Source organism: Rattus norvegicus, chromosome 1, assembly GCF_021556685.1.
Source record: "Rattus norvegicus strain SHRSP/BbbUtx chromosome 1, alternate assembly SHRSP_T2T, whole genome shotgun sequence".
Lineage (NCBI taxonomy): Eukaryota > Metazoa > Chordata > Mammalia > Rodentia > Muridae > Rattus > Rattus norvegicus.
The window spans coordinates 219390152-219410000 of NC_141534.1; the positions used below are offsets into that span (position 1 = coordinate 219390152).

The window sequence follows — 19849 nt, forward strand, 5'->3', positions numbered from 1 at the left end:
ACAGGCTGGAGAAGTGGCTTAAGGGGACTGGATTCTTTTGTAGAGGGATTCCCAGGACCTACACAGTAGCTCACAACCACTTGCAACTCCAATTCCAGGAATATTCAATGCCCTCTTCTGACCCACGTGAGCTATTTGTTGCAGGCATGTGGTACACATGAACTCACTCAAACACAGACACACACACACACACACACACACACACACACACACACACACACACACACACACGAAAACAAATAAATAACTTTTAAAATATAAATCATTCTGCTTGACCTATTTGTCCCAACAAAGTAGACTGAAAGAGAATACCCTCACTTGGCAAAATACAAACACCATTTTCTATAATACGCCTAGACCACAATTCAAAGTTCCAAATTCTGTGAGTTTTATTTTATACACTTCTGTACACACTCATACCACTGTGAACATCAGAGGACATCAGAGGACAAGTTGTGAGAGTTGGTTCTCCCCTTCTACCATGTGGGGTCCCAGGGATTGAACTTGGGTCAGCAGGCTTGGCAGACTGGAGCCTTTACCCTGTGAGTCATCTCTCCTGCCCAGAATTCCAAATGTACAGTCTTCTGTTGGAGACTTCCCCATCCAGCCTTGGTTTTGTCTTTACAGCTATGACCACTATTCCTGAGTTTCAGAGTCCTGGTTAACTTTCTAATATATGAAGGATAAATACAGACACTTGGGTGAGAGGAGTCCTGAACTGGCTTACTAGTTCAGTTACAAGCAAATGTTCTTTGAACTTATACAGAAAATGGATAATTTTATATCCTACTCCCTGCAGTTATGATACAACTAGAGAAAGGTGGTGGTGGTGTACTTGGTGTTGGTAGTAATGTTTGAAAGGCAGGATAAGGATGACACATTAGGGTTCTTCTAGGCAACAAAACTATGTGTGCGCTATCCCTCCCCAGGATGGATAAAAACAGAGAAACAGCACTGACTTTAAAAAACAGAAATTGTGAATTTTTGTATCTATTATTCCTTCTCTTTTTTATAGCTCAAAAATTTTTTATCAATAAGAAATCTCTGGGGGTTGGGGATTTAGCTCAGTGGTAGAGCGCTTGCCTAGGAAGCGCAAGGCCCTGGGTTCAGACCCCAGCTCCGAAAAAAAAAGAACCAAAAAAAAAAAAAATCTCTGAAAAACTTTGTTGGAGGTAGTAGTAGTGGCCCACTTGCGTGTGTAATGGGAGGAGGTACACACATGCGCCGTACACCTGCAGAGGTTAAGACACCTGCGGAAGTCAGTTTCTTTCACATCTAGGTCTCCTTCATCAAACTCAGACCAGGCTTGATGACAAGTGCCTTTCCCACTAAGCTAGTCCCATCCTCCTTTAGTTTTATTTTTAGCTTTAATGTCAATCCTTCAATCAACTACGAGTTAAGCCTAGCATGCCTTATGAGAAAGAGCTGGAGGTTTTTAATATATCCAGTTCTTCCTGAGAACATGTGAGCAATGCCTGCTCCCCGCTCTGAACTACCTTCTGCCTTTGTCAAAGGCAGAGCATCAGATAAGCATAGGTCTCCTTCTAGAAGGCACACAGGTCCAGACTTAATCTGTCTTTATGCCAAAATCACTGACTTCAACAGTATCTCAACTGTGGTGTCTTATTTTGTAGGTCTGCCACAGCTAAAATTTTTAAACCCATTTTTCATAAACTTCTACCCTGCCCTCATTTAAGCCCCCCCCCCCCAGAAAGGGGGCAGTAATTGGGACTTGGTGAGGCCTCTGGAGGTAGAGAGCCAAGGTTTTTGTAAGGATTTCCACCATGAGTACAGTATCTGTCCACCTCTACTTGTCTGTGTTCATTTCCCTCAACAGTGTATTTGGTTTTCACTGAGTCTGCGAATCTTCTGTCAAGTGTAGTCCCAAGCGTCTCCAGACACTATTATCCTACCATCTTAACACTGGGGGAGGCTTGTGTGGGAAGGTCACTCGTTTTATCAGATACACTGAATTCCCTACATCATTTTCTCAAGCTTTGCATGCCGGGGACTGAACTGAGTTTTAATTCTTACCTTTCTCTTTTTGTCCTATGACATGGGCTACAAATCCACTAGATACTCAGAAAAGTTGGCATTCTAAAGTGAAGGCGGAGGAACCCCCACTCGCCATGAGTCATCCACTCGCCATGAGTCATTTGCCGTCCTTTGGTTTTCTGAGCTCTGCTAACAAGTTAGTTTGATCTTGTGGTTTAGCATAGACATGCCTTCTGGTTTCCTCAAGTTACTAGTGAGAATGCATGAAGTAAGCTGCATATTTGAGTCAACTCTGCACTGGTGGGAAGAGTCTAGACTTCGGGTTTCTGTGTTCACTGCTCCGTTTAAAGCACTACTGCATTTGTAGTTTACTGTATTTTGACCTAAAGCAATTGGCAATGGTCTTCTGAACAGGTTTCCACAGTAAGCCTGTCAGCTCCTCAGGCCACATAAATAACTGCCCTCAGAACAGAGGAGTTGGAAGTAATGGGAAAACAAATTGGCTTTACTCCAGCTGTATCCAAAATAACTGTATTAGGTTTGGCCTTTCTACCACAGGTGGCTAACCCCAGTTCTAGGAAAGAGAGCATCAGGAGCTATCAGGACCAAGGCTACCCTTCACTGAGCACTGACACAATAGCTGGTGATTTTGTGGTTTAATCCCCACACACCCCCAGCACCCAGGCCCCAGGCCTCCACCCCATTTGCAAGCATGGGTCCCAAAGTCAGCTTGAGGGGCATTCCTTTCTTGATTAGCTCCCAGCATGGGGACTTCCTCAAGTCTTTCCAATCCCCACGCAGCAAACATGGCAGGCTTGAGAAGTGGTCAGGATGAGGGACTAAGTGGCAGAGCTGTGTCACAGGACAGGTCTTTCCTGAGGAATAGGCTCCACTTACAAACGGAAAGCATGTTCAACTGCTCTTTTGGAACATGCGTGTTTCCCAGGGGTTGTCTAGCATTAGAACCTCTGGGTGGAACCCCATCTGGGCCAACCAAGTGGTCTAGCATACACTGAAGGTAAAGGCACAAACGCACTGCTGCAGACCAATACTCCATCGAAGCCTCCAGTTTTCACAATATCCACAGCAGGCTTCAGGCTATATACTTTATTAAACTACCTCACAAACACTAGAAACTAAAATTCATTCAACTGAACTGTAACAATCTATTTACAGAGTACTGCCTCCAGATTGATCAGTGCTGAACCTGGTTCTTCCCCAGGCATAAAGCCCATCCTCCAAAGAGGTCTGGGAATACCTGACAGAGAACATTGATATCCACTTGAACAATGGCAAGTCAGACAGAAGGACACCAGTCCAACACAGAAACAGACAGAAAGACAAACAGAAAGACACACATGGGCCCTGTACTGCCAAAAGGATTGAGGGCTTGCCTCATGGCTTCTTCAGGCTATAGGTTAGTCCCCACTGCTGGGGATGGTGGCTTTCAGAGGTGGTGAGTTCCAAACAGCAGAGCTGGTGCGCTTGTGGTAGCGAGTCTTCCTCTTCTTAAAGATGTCCTCCAAGTCCAGTGGGAGAATAGATCCGAAGAGCTCTAGAATGTTTGGGGGGTGGTAGTACTGGTGGACGATGGCCTGGCTGAGCTGAGTGCCTGAAGAAACCAGAGGTCTGGATCACTGCTTGGTGCTCTCTGGGAGCTTCCCTGATTCCTGCACCTACCCACAGATCCCAGCCACCCTTTCCACACCAGCATGCCTTGCTCCTACCCTATCTGCTTCTCTGGAGGCCTCTTGCCCACCTCCACCCAACAATTATCCTCTTCTAGCAGCTAAACCCAAACAACAGCTGCCAGGAGTTGTCTTAGGGCGATACTTTATTGTCCCCATTTTGTAGAAACTCGTCCCAAGGCACATGGTAGATGAATGGCAGAGCTAAGTGTGAAGACAAGCCTGTCTTCGGATCTTAAGCCGCCTTGCCTTGCTACTCCCACCAACCTCAGACTCTAAGGAAGAGCACACAGGCTAAAGGAGCAGAGCTGTGGGAGTCACAGCCCCACCAACCAGGCTGAAGAGGGCCCTAGAGGATCAGGAGAGGAACACACATCCAGGCCTTGCTCACTCATAATCATCTCAGCTGGGTCTTAGTATCACTGACTCCCTCTTCACAGATACAAAAACTAAGTAATCTAAGGCCAATTACCATCAGGTAACTTTGCAGACCACACTGACCCATGCTTGCTGTTCTCAAGTGACTTGATTTGAGTCAGTCATCAGTGACTTAGGAAAGCAAGATTCTGGTCACGATGGGATTCAAACAAGGTCAGTCATAAAAGTAAGTTGTCTTTCTGTCAAGTGCTGACCCACTGTGGGATCACATGGTGCTAACCTCTAGTTCAGCAAATCCTAAGAAGCACCCTAGCATGCCCTCCTGCCCATCCACACCTGTATAAATCTGAGACCCCCAAGACTCAAGGCAAATCTTGCTCAAGCACCAATGCCCCTGCTCGGGATCTTTCCTAGCTCTAGCATTCCAACCAAACCCTGCTACCCTCCTCAGTACTATGCTCACCCATGGGTGCTTACTTGGATCCAAGTCTCCTGAGCCATGCTGGGCCAGACTCTTCAGAAAGGACATGAGTCCATGTCAGAATACTTAGCAGCTTTGCTTACGCCAAACACAGCTACATTCAACAAGAGCAAAGGAACTCAACACCCTTCATCCTATATCCTCAGATGGGTCTTCAGGCCAGAGGAAGCCTCCTACCTCTGGGTGCATGCTCAAAGCCCAATGCTCATAAGTCCTCAGGTCAATGCCATAAGTCACTGGGCCCTAGCATGTCAGCACACCAGCCTGTACGCTGCAGCAGCTAGGCCATCACTTCCACAGCCCACAAAGGTGAGGAAGGGAGGCAACCCGAGCCTCTTCAGGAACGCTGGGCTCCACTCACCTTTGGCCCAGGAAGGGATGGGTTTCCGGGGATGGGCCTCATCATCTGTGGAGTCATCGCTATTCAGGTCCATCCCATAGTCATCCATGCTGATCTTGGGAAAGGACTTGGGTCCTTGTGGAGTCATCTGATATGAGGTACAAACAGGAGACTAGAAGAAAATCAGCATGGTCATTAGCTCCCCTCCCCTGCAATCCTGAAGGACACTCTGGCCATCTCCCTCACTTCTCAAAGAGAAAAGAAAGCTTCAGGGTCACTTTTTCATTTTAGTAAGTCGGGAAATATGAACCACTTTGTACCATGAAAACTTTCTTTCATGTTGGCATTTCCCTCCCTCAAAGATGCTTCAAGACACTCCATGACCTTCAACTAGCTTTCCACCATGAATGGTCCTTTAATCCCAGCAACTGGGAGGGTAAAGTAAAAAGATTACAAATCTGAGGCTACCCTGGGTTATACAACCGGATCCTGTCACCACAAAGAGAAAGAAGAAAAAAGAAACAGACACAAGTGACTTGCTCTTTCTTCCAGCTCTAACCCACGTCTGAGCTCAAGCAACGGAGAGTGGTGTTAAGCACCCTCGCACAGGGCAGGATGTGCCTCACCTGCACATCCACAGTCATGTTCAGTGCTTTGCCGGCGGCCACCTCCTTAGCTTTCTTTGCCTGCTCCTCCTGCAGTTGCTGCTCAGCCAGGCGCTGCTGCTCTTCCTAGGACCCAGCCAGCAACAAGATTAGATGTGTCCTTCCTCTCCTCTTGCCACACTGCTACGCCTAGCACATGTACTCTTCAGGGCTGCCTGAAGAGCATAGTCCCGGCTTCCCGATGCTCTCCGCTCAGCACAGAACCCACATGGAGTCCATTTTCCCAACACCCTACCTTCTTCTTCTTCTCTTCCAGTTCCCTCTGAAGTCGTTCCTTTTGGAGCCGCAGGGCCTTCTCTCTCTCCTGCATCTCCCTGAGGACCACCAAGAATCTGTCAGGCCAGTAGTAGGGCCCCAGCCCTGTTCCCGCCCTACAGAGGGAATCTAGGCATGGTGGACATGCCTTTAGAGAATGGAACAAGTAGAACTAGACATCAGCTTGAAGCCAACAGCTGGACTCTCCAAAGGCAAGCTTCAGAGCCTGACTTTGAAGTCAGATAGCAAACAGCCCCTCTTCCATGCCAGTGAGGTACGAGCCTCCCCATTCTCTTTTTCACAGTAGGAAGATTAACACCTCTCCTCCAGCCTGGCTATGACCACTGCATGAGAGCGACGACAGGTGAAGGAGCACTCAGCTCCGCCCACAGTGAGCAGGGGTCACCCCTACAGTCAGGAGCCTGACCTTAAACAAGTCATTTAGCCTCACTCTCAATCCAGGTTCCTCTGTAAAGCTGATTGTCTCTATGCCACAAAAGCTTTAAGTAAGGATTAAATTTTTTCAGAGTAACCCTCAGAGCTACCAACCAAACACCCCATCACTCTTCAAGGCTGGTACAACTCTCACCATGCAGCTCTGAAGCCACAATTGCATCCACCGCCCATTCCCACCCAGACTCTTTCGTGTCAATCTATATGCACCCAATACTGCCCTCCTCAGTTCTCCATTAAGCCTGTAGCCATCTCAGGAGTTGGGAAGGAAGAAGAAACAGTTGCTGGGCCTGTTGGTCTGCACACATATGTATGCACAGTCCTAGTAAATGTCAGTGAAGGGAAAACCTCACTGGGTTATCATCACCAAGGGAAGCATAGGCACCAGGACTAACGGTGCTCAATGTCCTATACTGCAATACAAACGTCCCTCATGCCCAGGATGTCTGGGTCAGGCCCATGGAGAAGTACCATCAAAGACCTTACTGTACCCACTGAGAAAAAGACACCAAAGGAGTCAGCACATTCTGCTGAAGCAGAACAAAACATGGACTAACCCTGAGCTGTTACCCCTTGAGTCTCCTACAGCTAACATAGATCCTATTTGGTGGTCCACCAGCTGTAGGCACCTGGTTTTGAAGCCAAGGGAAAGCCTACCAACCTTCAAGTGAGGAGATGCCAAGAAGCAATAGCCCTGCTGCCTGTCGCAGGACAGTAGTAAATGGCCAGTGGGTGGCCTCACCTCTTGGCCCGAAGTCGTTCCTGCTCCCTCCGTTCCTGCTCTCTCCGCTCCTGCTCCCTCCGCTCCTGCTCTCTCCGCTCCTGCTCTCTCCGCTCCTGCTCTCTCCGTTCCTGCTCTCTCCGTTCTTGCTCTCTCCGCCGCTCTTGCTCACGCTGTTCTGCCAGTCGCCTGGCCTCAGCTGCTTTGCGGCGCTCCTGTTCTTCCTCCTTCTTCCGCTGTAGCATTTCTTGATGCCGCCGCTCCTCTTCCTCCTGAGTTAGCAATGAAAGGAAGTATAGGGGCTGGAGAGATGGCTCAGTGGTTAAGAGCACTGACTGCTCTTCCAGAGGTCCTGAGTTCAAATCCCAGCAACCACATGGTGGCTCACAACCATCTGTAATGGGATCTGATGCCCCCTTCTGGTGTGTATGAAGACAGCGACAGTGTACTCATATATAATAAATAAATACATCTTTAAAAAAAAAAAAAAAAAGAAAGTGCAGGACACACAAGCCATGCCTGGGCCCTCCAGCCAAGGAGCTGCTCCTTCCCATAGCCCTAGCTCCTAAAGCACTGGTTATCACCATGACATCAGCTAGGACTGAGCGGCCAGACTCCTTGACAAGTTTTGAAAGTTATAGGCAGACAGAAAAGACATCTGGCAACAGCTGCAGCAGAACCGACAAGCAAAGGGGGATCTTGGAGAGCTAGCTGTGTGCAATAGGCAAGCCACCTGACCCAAGGGTCGGTTTCCCATCTGTAAAACAGGAAGGACAGCAGCATGGGCACCTCAAGGAGCTGCTGAGTTAACACACATTAAAACTTAAGAAGTGCCTATCAGAGCCTAGATATACCACACTGATTTGTTCCCTACAGTAGTAAGACTGCCAGTTCCAGAGAGATGGGGCCCGAGAGTGGAGTGTAAGTACAATCACCTGCTGGGCACTCGGCGTATACCAGGCCTGACACGCATCAGGGCGTCGTGCTCTCAACTGCAGCCCTATCAGCAAGATCACTCTGCTATCTGAGTAACCTGAGCAAGGTCACACAGCGAGGAAATGAATAGCAGATGTGAGGGGAAGCCTGACTCCAGAAGCACATTTCATCTTCAGACTTTGGCTTCTACAATCACCATGACACAGCCCTCAAGTCTCCTCTACAGAACGGGCCTAGCCAGCGCCAGGGCACCCGCTTCCTCCCCGCCCCCGCCTGACGTACCTGCTGGAGCCACTTGAGCCTGCGCGCCTCCTCCTCCTGCTTCCTGCGCGCCTCCATCTCTTCCATCTTCTTGGCGGCCGCCTTCTTCTTGGCCTTCTCTGCCAGCCGCTCCTCCTTAGCCTGCAGAATCCACTCACATGTGCCCTCTGAAGCAGCCTCTCACCCGGCATGCAGCATGGAGCCTGGAGCTCTGTGAGAGGCACCCCATTTCCCTACAAACCCTTCCCAGAACTCAGGACTGCTCACTCACCAAGGGTTGCTGGGAAAAGGATTAGGCTAGACTTCCTGCATTCAACTTGCCTCAGAAAAGATCGAAGCCCACGAGACGGAGGGCAAGAATACACAAGCCGCCCGGCCAACGACTTATGGAGGAGTCCAGTTTCACCTTTCAGGCTGCCACCCCTAAAGTGCTAGAGCTCCACTAAGGCCCCACCCACTGGGCCATCAGCCCAGACTCACCTTCTCTGTCTTCTCATCAATCTGAGCAAACTTCTGCTCAATCTGCTTCTTCTTTTCCTCCTTCATCTGTTCCACCCGCTCACGAGCCTGCAATACCTTGCGGAGGCGCTCTTCACGCTTCCTGTGGGCACAGCTCAGTCAAAGAGAGCCTACACAGGCTGGGGCCGGCCAGGCTGGGAGCTGGGACACTTACAGCTTCACCTCCTCCAGGCGCCGCCGCTTGTCTTCCTCTACCTTCTGTCTGCGCAGCTGCTCGGCCTCCTCCTTCCGCCGCAGGCTCTCTAGGCGCTGGCGCTCCTTCTCCTGAAGAGGGCAGGGTGCCCACAGGGATATGAATAAGGACACGCACCAACCCCAAAGGCTGCCTGGCAGCATGCACCACTCTCAACCAGACACAGTAGCAGATGCCTCTCAGGCAGACAGCCAAGCATACGCTGTGACCACCCTAGGCAAGCATAGGCATCCAGTTTCTCCCTCAGGTGGACAGAGTGCTTCCCATGAACCTGACTTGTAGGCAACACACACACACACACACACCAAAAAAAAAAAAAAAAACAGCCTCAAATTAGATGTGTGTTGACTATAATTATATAAACAGCTTGAAAGTGACTAAATATGGGACCGCATTCAGCCCCGCCATGCTGCCAAGCATGGCCACTGGAGAAAGGGAAACATGGGGAGCTTGACTGCGCTCATCCCAAGCTGCCATCCATAGGGTGTTGGACTTTAAGGAAGTGCCAGGGATGGGAAAATGCAGTCTAAGATATGGGAAATCAAAGCTGGTATTCCCTGACTCCTGGGTGGGCATCTAGTCATCACTAGAAAACCACACAGAAGTCAAAAGTGAAGTGTCGGGGTCCACAGGCCCTGGAAGAACAAGGCCAGGGGCACTGGGAGCCCTCAGGCTAAAGATAGCATCTAGCCGGGGGCCTGGGCTGTGGCCAGGAGCTCCAGCTTAGCTCATCTGCAAAGGTAGCAGTGGTTGTCTGGAATTATAGGAATCCTTCTATGGGAGACGGCGGCTCTGTAGGAGAAGGCCTTCTCCATGCTCCCCTTGGCAGTGGTAGATGAGAGACAGTCCTTGGTTCCAAACTGTTTATTAGTCCATCATAAAAATGGTGCTTACCAACTTCTCACAGTGGTCCAGAGATTAAACACCTTTTGCAGAGAGGAATATCCAGGAAGGAGAGCTTACTGGCTAAACACTCAGGGCCATCTTATTAGCATGGAGAACTCTTGTTATGTGGGAAGTGTGGTGCATGTTCCAGGCCAGGAACCTGGCAGGGAGTAGGGAGTCCCCTACCGTCTCAGTTGTGTACCTGAGTTTCCAGGGATTCAGCCTGCTCTATCTTACCAAGTTTCCTGGTAGGTCTACTGTCCCACAACTAAAGACTAAAACTGCAAAGAAAATGGCAGGCAGCTCAGAAAGTGTCAGCTAATGTTCTATTTGGAAGGGCAAGATAAAGGAGCAGCCATTTATCACTTCCAACACATCCTGGGAGTGTGAATATGCACCACTCTTTTATGCACATCAACTCTTTTAGAAGAGTTGAAAAAAATAAAGTACCATCAAATGTTAAAAGTTACACAGGCTAGTGAGCTAGCTAAAGGATGGTATGTCTTTTCCTTCAGTTTCCAAATATCTTGTGATATGCCTGTGTTAATTTTTAAAACACCATTAAGATAGCTAGTTGTACAGCAGATCAGTGCTGGCATCACTTCCCAGGCAGACCCACAAAGTCCCATAGGGACACAGTCACAGCTACATGCAACAGCCAAGATGGGGAGAGGCTCCAAACTGGCCAAGGACTAAACTAATGCTTTCCAGCACCCACATGGGGCTCGACTATCTGGAGTTCCAATTCCAGGGGCTCTGATGCATTCTCTGGCCTCCCTGGGTACCAAGCATCCATCATGCAAGTGTTATATGGTATACAGACAAAAATGCAGATAAAAACACCCATACACATAAATAATTACTGCCAGAAATTTTTAAAAGCCAATTATGTGCTATTTACAAGCAACTCACTTCAAATGTAATCATTTAGACAGGTTGTTCAGAGGCCTCAGCTGAAAGCACTGTGGCTACCAAAGGTAGCATATGACTCAACACAATTCCCATGACACCCTCCGAAAATACTCCTACTGACTAAGAACAGGTCTACGGCTGCTGAGATTCGGAATGAGGGCCGTGTGGCCATGAAACGTAGCTAAGAGCTTTCTGTGAGTAGGCTACAGACATGGCCTGGATCCCAACTGTGGCAATGGCTAAATAAACCATGTCACAATTCCCCCAAGCTTCACCATATTCTGTAACTTTTTCTATTTAAACAAAAAACATTTAAGAGAGACATCAGGAGCTATTAAAACCAAGCTGGGTTTAGAAGAACCTAAAAAGCACTGGTCTTTGAGAAATCCACATGAAAGAATGGGTGACCTTTAGTAGGCTCTCCAACCACCCAGACTTAGGAAGAAAAGATGGGAACCAAACATAATGGCACACACTTATAATCTCAGGATTTGGGAAGTAGAGGCAGGAGGGTTAGGAAGTGAGGGCCAGCCTGGGCTACTTGAGACCACTTCTTAAACAAACAAACAAACACAGACACACAGACACACACACAGACACACACACACACAGATACACACACAGACACACACAGACACACACACACACACACACACACACACACACACACACACACACACACACACGTACGTAGGGAGGGTCACACTCTTTCTCTCCCACCCTACAGTATACAAGTGCTCTCCATGGGAAAAGGTACTTCAGAAGCAAGGCTGGACGGCACCCAGTGTTCACCACCTCTTCTTCTTCTTCCAGTCAAACTCCAGCTTCAACACAGCTTGAGCAGCATTTATTATACTGCATTATTTGTAACTTGGTGCTTTAAGAGTCTGTCATGCTACAGAATCCATTTCTCCTCTGGCCTAGACTTCAAATGAGCTTTGGTATCCCCAGAGCCATGATCGAGTCCCATGAAAAATGGGAGGAAACTACAAGCTGGAAACTACAAGCTCTTTAGCCTGGAGGCCTTACATGGGCACTCTCCCTGCCAAGTATCCAAAACCTACTTTTTATGAAGCCTTGCACTCAGTGTGTGCACACTCACTCTCCAAGTCACCAAATCTCCTGAGGCTGCTTTCTTCATTTTGTAGAAGAGGAAACTCAGGTATAAAAAGAACCTTTCAACCTTGCCAGGCTACAGTAACTGAGCTATAATCACCAGAAGCCCTGTGCAGAGAACTGGGTTCCCCAAAGCAGGCAGGGCAACATGCAGGACCTCTTGGGCATGTCCATACCTCCAAGGCCCTGGTCAATATAAGAGCGGGGAGGAAGTGAATGGCCAAGTGAAGAAATAAGTTCAGATTTCTTCACTGCCAGGCATAAAAATAAGTCCAGAAGCCAGAGCGAGCTAATGAGGCTACTGGGAGACATGCTGTCACCTTGACCAACCTGAGGACAAACAAGCTCGGGACCTATGGGCCAGCTGCTGAAGGCAGAAGCCCTCCAGGTGCCTCCATGACTCTTCTCAGAACTGTACCAAGGGGCTGCATCAAGGTACAAAGCAGGAAGAAAGGTAAGAAGGTACAGAGAGCTTGGTAACCAGGCGTCCTACATGACCTGAGCAATACCGCACCCCTTTCCCGACAAAGTACTGAGCAGCTATTCTGGCTGGAGCGCCACACAACTCTTTCCTGAGAAAGCAGTGTCCTTCTCCTCCCTAGCAATTCCCTGTTTGTACTTTGTAGTCAAATGAACAATAAAATAACCTTGTTCTCAGTATAAACTTTGTTTGGGCGGGGGCTATTTACCATCTCATGCCTATGTATGACTGGGCACACATAGTGTTAAAACTATAGGATGGGGGCTGGGGATTTAGCTCAGTGGTAGAGCGCTTACCTAGGAAGCGCAAGGCCCTGGGTTCGGTCCCCAGCTCCGAAAAAAAGAACCAAAAAAAAAAAAACTATAGGATGTACAATTCACACCTACACAGGTTGAAGTTTCCAACTGTCAATCAAAAGTTTACCAGAGAAGAAAACTATCTAAACCCTGTCCCTAGCAACCAACTCCTCTTTCTCCTGGACCTACTCAGGCCTATTCTTTCCTTGCAGGCCACCTAACCTTGACTTTCACCTTTAAATAAAATTCTGAACTTGTCAAAAGGCTCAGTAGGGGTAAACACATACCATCAGCACTGATAACCTTAGTTTGATCCCCAGAATCCATTTGACAGGAGAATAAACTCCAAAAACTGTCCTTTAACTTTCTTCCAAATATACCTACCTACACACACACACACACACACACACACACACACACACACACACACACACACACGAATAAACCAGTTTTAAAGGAAAAATCCCACATTATTTGTATGAATGTCTATTTTCAAATCTTTAAACAGATGACAAGAAACTGAGCTATAGGGGGCTGGAGAAATGGCTGAGCAGTTAAGAGCACTGACTGCTCTTCCATAGGTCCTGAGTTCAATTCCCAGCAAACACATGGTGGCTCACAACCATCTGTAATGAGATCTGATGCCCTCTTCTGGTGTGGCTGAAGACAGCTACAGTGTGCTTTATATATAATAAATAAATATATCGCTGAAAAAAAGAAAGGAAGAAAGAAACTGAGCTATAGCTGGTCTAGCAGCAACCAACCAGGAGCAGGACACAGGACTGAGCTACTCCCAGGTCCCAGTCCTCCAAAGCTCTTGCTCACAGCAAGTAACCCAGCCCTGCTTAGCTCTGAGGTGCCTGGGAAGAGAACAGCTTCTTTGGTCTTGTTTCCAGATGCCACTTGCCATCATCTACATTGTAACTGCACAGCTGGACCCAGCCTCAGTTTATAGTTACCAGTCCTACCCCATCAGACATCATATCAGGGTTACTGCTGAGGTCTATGACCCAGTAAATCTCAGTGGCTCTGTGGACCAGAGACATGTCTGTTCTTTTCACAGGCCCTCAAGCCCCAGTGTTGAGAATGAGGAAGTAGATGGCTGTGGGAAGCACTTCTAGCTATAGGCTGCATAAACACTCCCAGTAGCAATGGATGGGCAGAGGGCAATCTCTACGGTAGGAGGTTGCAGAGCCCCAAAACTGTTGATTCCCACCAGTTACCCTGGTGACTCCAGTGCCTCCCACTTGCACATCTGCCTTCCTAACACTCCCACTTGCAATGTTAGTGCTTCCACAGGGGCTGTCAGCTACACAGTAACAGGACATGGTTAAGAACTAGGTGCAGCTCTGTTAAGGGACAGGGAATGGCTTTACTTACAACAAAGCTGCACTGTGGAGAGGAAACAGAAAACACCAAGAGTTAATGCCAAGTGATGTCCTATGGGGCAGGCTACACACCTATCTATGGTAGTGGGTCTACTCAGGGCCTTTCACCAACAACAAACTGCTACCTCATCTCACCCATCCCCCCTCCCAATAGTAAAGGTGTCTTCACCTGCCCTTCTCAAGTCACACCCACCATTGGTCTGTGGACACAGTAGGCAGTGTTAGGTCTGCTTAGCCAATCTTCCCACTTTCAGGCCTAGGGCTCACCAAGCAGCTGAGCTTCTGAGTCACAGTCCAGGATCCAAAAGTCAGAGCAATACCACAGAACTGAGGCAACCCTTGGCCACAGAGGCTTTAACTAGTCCAGCATCAGTGTTAGGTCTCCATATGCCCAGGACCACACTATTTTCAGTAACTTAAGGGAGCTTTCAACCCCAGTGCCCTAGTTCCAGCAAAGCACAGCCAGGGGCCGGCTCCCTTACCTTAGGGTCCACACGGAGTGGAGTGTTGCGTTTAATAAAGGACTTCATGACACTGCTGCGGGAGGCCAGAGTAGGGGTCATGAGCATCTGGTTCTTCTGCACTGTGTGCAAGAAAGTCCGGAGGGGCCGTACCACCTGCAGACCAGGGCCAGAGTCAGAATGGAGCAAGCCTGGCAGACACCAAGCAAGGGTAAGGACCCGCTCACCTTGCTGGCTGGACAGGGTGGGGAAGGGGTCTTGTTCCGGGGAGGCTGCAGCTCTTCATCCTCCAGATGCTCCTCATCCAGTTCACTCATGGCCTGCTTGTAACTGCGTTTCCTCCTACCCAGGACAGGTGGCCACATGTCATAAAAAGGAGTCAAGAATCCACCTCATACCCCTACTATATTCCATAAAAACCATCCATGCAAACACATCTGGGCTCAAGCCTCAGAACTCCAGACTTGAAGAGACTGCAGACCAACCAACCCTTTGCTGCCTATTCAGGAAAATTTAGGTGGCCAATGAAAGGTCACAGAGCCAAGGATGTAGAGGGACATAATCATTCCCAAGACAGCATCTACAGCATCAAGTTGCTTCCTCTGTTAAGTCAGAGAATCAAACAATGACACCAATCAAGAAGCAGAAGGCCTGGCCACACCCCTACATAGCCTTTCTATGCAAGGACCCCAGCTTGATTCAAGCACCACCTGCGAACCTCAGACCACAGCTGCCTACACATTCTTTTCCAGATGCAAACCTGACACTCTGGGGTGGTTCTCTGTGTCCATCTGTTTGGTCAAGCTCAGCGTCTGTGAAGAGAGAAATTTCAGTGAGGCTGTTTGAGTGATGGCAGTAGGGTATATATAATGCTGGTTTTAGGAAAGGGGTCCAGCAGCAATAGCTACATCGAGAGTAATCCCTGCTCCTGGCAACCTCAGGGTGGTCAATGGCAAAACCACCAACCTCAGTGGTAACTGGCCTTGAGCCCAGGATACTGGTCCCCATCAGATCCTCTAGCCCTTATCCCTTGACAACTATGACACAAATGGCAAGACAGCATCACTGAAGCCTTGATGCATATGCCACTCCCTCTACCACAAAAAAACTATGTACAGAAACCTTACAGGACAAGCTGCCAACTCTACTGTAATTAAACTCACCTCCCCTGGCCTTCAATTGTTACCACATGACAGAAAATGAAGTTTCTTCTCATGGGGTCATCGCACAGAGCACAGTACATCTTATTTCACACCAAGAGGAAGCAGCCTTTACTGAAAGTCTTTGCAGCAGTTCTGGCAGCTTTCAAACTGGCACAATTATCCCGACCCCTTCATAAAGGGAATGTTTTGCTAGAAACCTTACAGTGCCATTTCTTCACATCATGGAAATCACCCTCCCGAGAGAGACATGAGCCAGACTCCAGGAGCCTACTAGTAGCCTGGGAAGCCAGGCAAGGGCTCCTGACCAACTCCCCAAACCTACAGTAACCCTGCTCTTTTTGAACTAGAAGTCAGAAACAAGCCAGGAACAAGGGGCCAGGTAGGTACTCAGACCCAGCCTGTAGTTCTCCATGAATCCTTTGGAGTGGGCTTCAAGACCCTCTTCACATGACACTCTCATACCTTTACTTCCTCAGGCCCTTGCCTCTGTTTCCTAATCCACCAGCTAGACGTATTCATGTGTCACTCAGCAGCCAAAAGATCATGGCACCTTCAGGTTTATCTTTGGCCTGTCAGATCAGAAAATGGTGTACCAAGACACAGGACCAAGCCAGCTCACCTTGCTCTTCAACAGCTGTTGCCTGGCCAGTGGCCACAGGCTTCGAGGTAGGCGTACTGATCGCCATCTTGGTGGCACTGTGGGGTTTGGAGGAACATCCACTGTTCTTGGAGACCTATAGGAAGAACCAAGACTTGAAGAAGCCCACATGGATCCTGAGGCTCAGGATGGCTGTGGCACACAGCTTTAGAACTGGAAGACTCAAGTCCTGTCCATTTCTGGCCTGTGGCCTTACCTCTTGCTCCTCTACTGCCTCCTCAGGCTCGGCCACCTCAACAGGCTCCTTTTCCAGGCTGAAAGCAAAGCAGGGGCACCGTGAGAACTCTTTAAGGCCCAGTCTTCCCAACTCCTCAAGTTAGGCCCAATATTAAGTGGCCAGACCTGGACCACAAGCCAAGAGCCTAGGCTGGATCAGAAGACAGCAGCCATCACCAGTGGCTTCCTGTGTAGAAAATTATGTGACTTTCTTATTAGGAGTGTGCACGTGAGGGCGATGATGGGTCTACAGCCTTTTCCTCCCATTCTCATTTCAAGTCCCAGCCATGAGATGAACAGCTTTGTGAACCAAATTCCCATCATCATGACATACTGCTCCCCAAAACAGCAGAGCCAACAGGTCATAGGTGGCTTGGCTCTAGGACCATGAGCTATGGTTCCAGTGACACATAGAAGACAAATAATTTACCCAACTGTCCCAGTCTGTGGAACCAGAAAAGTCTCCTCTCTCTTTTTTTTTTTTTTTTTTTTTTTTTGGTTCTTTTTTTTTCGGAGCTGGGGACCGAACCCAGGGCCTTGCGCTTCCTAGGTAAGCGCTCTACCACTGAGCTAAATCCCCAGCCCCTAGTCTCCTCTCTCTTGATGCCTGCTCACTACTCACCCAGGGGCCAGCTAACCCCAAGGTATGTCCAGACGCCATTTCCTCATCTCAAGCACTGAACCTCTGCCCCAAAGTAAAGAAGGACTAGCTCATGATAGCAGAGCATGGCCTCTGAGAAGTCAGTGCCCTGGCCACAAACAATGCTAGGTCTAATCTGGAGACAGAAAGCACCCCTGAGCCCGACTACCACACCCCACTACACCTCACTTTACATGGTTGTTCTGCATTACTTACAACCATGGAACTCACACACTCAGGTGACAAGTAATACTGATGGAACGATGCCTGGAGACTTGACAGTCACGTTGCTTGCTGCCTGGTCACATGGGAAGCAAGCTAAGGGAGCATGGCATGGCTGTCAGCAGTGCGATGGAAAGATGGGATGAGGATAGGCTTAGCCTCAACTAACAACTTTCACTTGGCGGTCGTCTCCACCCCCTCCTGCATGTGCTCTGACCACTCCTGTAGAAAGCACTAGCATGGAACTTACCCAACATTCTGAGGCACTTCAACATTCAGGAGCCTCTCCAGGTAACTGTGACCTGAAGGACAAACAAAAAACAAAAGATGGATAGCATCAAAGCCAGTCAGGAACCAGGCCAGAGGTGCAGGATAGCATCAAAGCCAGTCAGGAACCAGGCCAGAGGTGCAGGAAGTGTTTGCGGGAACACGATCACTGCTCCTTTCATAGACACACAGGCCTCTCTGTGCCCTGGGTCTCTCCCATACTCATCCTCACAACCTCAATGAGGTTATTAGCTTTATGTGGCTTGCATAACAGGCACACCTCCACCTCTTCACTAGGATAGGAGTATCTTGGAGACATGTCTGACATTACACTGGGCCCCAACACAAGCAACCTATTTACTCACAGACATTCATCAAGTACCTACTATGTACTGGGCTCTGGGTCAGGTGCGAGAGCCTCGGTGGTAGGAAAACTAACAGCCACTGTCTGGTCTTTCTACCTTCCAGCATCAAATAATTTTACACAGTAAACAAGGTTATGTGCAATCACCAAGTCAAGGATGCTAAAGTCTAGATGGAGACCTGAACTGATGTGAAAGACCTGAGGAGATGAAACAACCGACCGAAAGGGAACTGGGAGGTGGTAGTACACACCTTCAATCCCCTCCCTCAGGAGGTAGAGGTAGGGGGTTCTCTGAGTTCAAGACCAGCCTGGTCTATAGAGAGAGTTCTAGAACAGCCAGGGCTACACAGAGAAACCCTGTCTTGAAAAAAAGGGGGTTGGAGGGAGGGGAGGAAGGAGGAAGAAAGTATATCCAAACCCTGGAGATACCTGAGACATTTCTGGGTGATCCACTACTCCTTTCACCACCGAACTGAAGAGTGACTTCTACCTCACTATGTTAACATTAGCCCAAACAGCACAAAAGGAAAACATGCTGAAGCTTATACCCATCAAGAACTCTGCACCATACTCCATCACTGTCACACACAGCAACACAATGCCCAGTTTCAGTTAGGAACAATGGCTGCCACCTTTAACCCCAGCACTCAGGACGCTGAGACAGAGGGATTGTCACAAGTTCAAAGTCAGCCTGAGCTTGTCTCAATGAGTTACTGAACATGTATCATACCCAAGTACTAAGATGAGTTCTTTAACTACCATCAAGTCAATGTCATTACCATTTCAGACAGGAAACTAAACTTAAGAGAAGAGGTGTACCCAAGGTCACCAGGGGGCTGAGTTACTACATATTCTGGCCCCTGCCTCCTCACCTTCCCTTATTTCAAGAAGATAATCAATTGCTCGGCTTGGAATTAGACAGATCTGCATACACACAACCCAGAAGCCTATCCATCAGCAGCAAAGGTTGTGGGGGAGGGAAAAGGCAGTGCTTAAGAGCTACAAGTTTGCTGTTATGAAAACAAATTAGTTTCCTAATTTGAAGTGAAAATGGGAAAGGAAAAGACACCAATACTGTCACCATTGCACATGCAGATTCAGGATCACTACTGGCCATCTACAACTGTTGTGGAACTGACAAACAAACCACTAAAAAGATTGAAAAGGAGGCTGCCAAGACAGGAAAGAGCTCTTTCAAGTATGTCTGGGTCTTGGAGAAACAAAAGCGGAGTGTGAGCATAGTACCACTATTGACCTATCCCTGTGAAAAGTTAAGGCCAGTACACATTCTGTGACTACCACCCAGATGTGTCAGTGCAGACGCATCTCAGGATGACGGTGCCATCCAGTGTGTTGCTGCCAATGCTGGTGAATCTCCAAGAATGGTGACCTCTGAGCATGCACTTCTGACTTACACACTGGGTGTGAAAGAGCTAACTGTTGATGCCAACAACACAGATTCTATAAAGCCATCCTACAGCCAGAAGACATAGAAGGAATTAAGGAAGTCTGTACATCCATAAAGAAAATTGGCTACCACCCTGACACAATACCATTATGTACCTTTCTGTTTAGAATGCTGACGAGCTAGAGCCAAGTGTTAAAATGTCTTGTTCCAAGGGATGAAAGGTCACCCATAAAGATGTCAGGGCCTTTGGAACCATACTGCTGGAAGCTTCAGATTGTATCCTACCACCAACTCGTCCAACTGACAAGCCTTTCCAACAGTCCCTCCATGACGTTTATAAAACTGGTAAACTGATAAACACATACAGTACAGAATATCACTCCACCATAAAAAATGAAATCTGCAGGTAAATGGATGGAACTAGAAAAGACTATATACAGTGAGATACCCAGACAGAGAAAGACAAACCTCTCATGTTCCCTTATTT

The 19849-nt window shown here is 48.3% G+C and overlaps 1 protein-coding gene across 8 annotated transcripts in view; it reads right to left on the reverse strand.

The window, feature by feature from the left end:
* Positions 1–364: 364 nt before the first annotated feature.
* Incenp (inner centromere protein) overlaps positions 365–19849 on the reverse strand; it is a 32760-nt gene continuing 13275 nt past the window's right edge. For 3 of the 8 annotated variants that reach the window (XM_087548888.1, XM_087548908.1, XM_087548917.1), the window contains 14 exons: positions 17574–17625; positions 16442–16499; positions 16207–16321; positions 15185–15236; positions 14652–14766; positions 14446–14580; positions 8847–8956; positions 8654–8774; positions 8195–8314; positions 6998–7248; positions 5783–5861; positions 5509–5613; positions 4904–5030; positions 365–3607 (listed from right to left, as the gene is read on the reverse strand). In XM_087548888.1, coding sequence (XP_087405014.1) covers positions 3414–3607; positions 4904–5030; positions 5509–5613; positions 5783–5861; positions 6998–7248; positions 8195–8314; positions 8654–8774; positions 8847–8956; positions 14446–14580; positions 14652–14766; positions 15185–15236; positions 16207–16321; positions 16442–16499; positions 17574–17625 — 1634 coding nt within the window. In that variant the 3' untranslated portion in view covers positions 365–3413. Of the gene's footprint in view, positions 3608–4903; positions 5055–5508; positions 5614–5782; positions 5862–6997; positions 7249–8194; positions 8315–8653; positions 8775–8846; positions 8957–13955; positions 13968–14445; positions 14581–14651; positions 14767–15184; positions 15237–16206; positions 16322–16441; positions 16500–17573; positions 17626–19849 lie in introns of all 8 variants that reach the window. The other 5 variants (XM_087548870.1, XM_087548897.1, XM_087548881.1 and 2 more) reach the window with 4 other exon arrangements.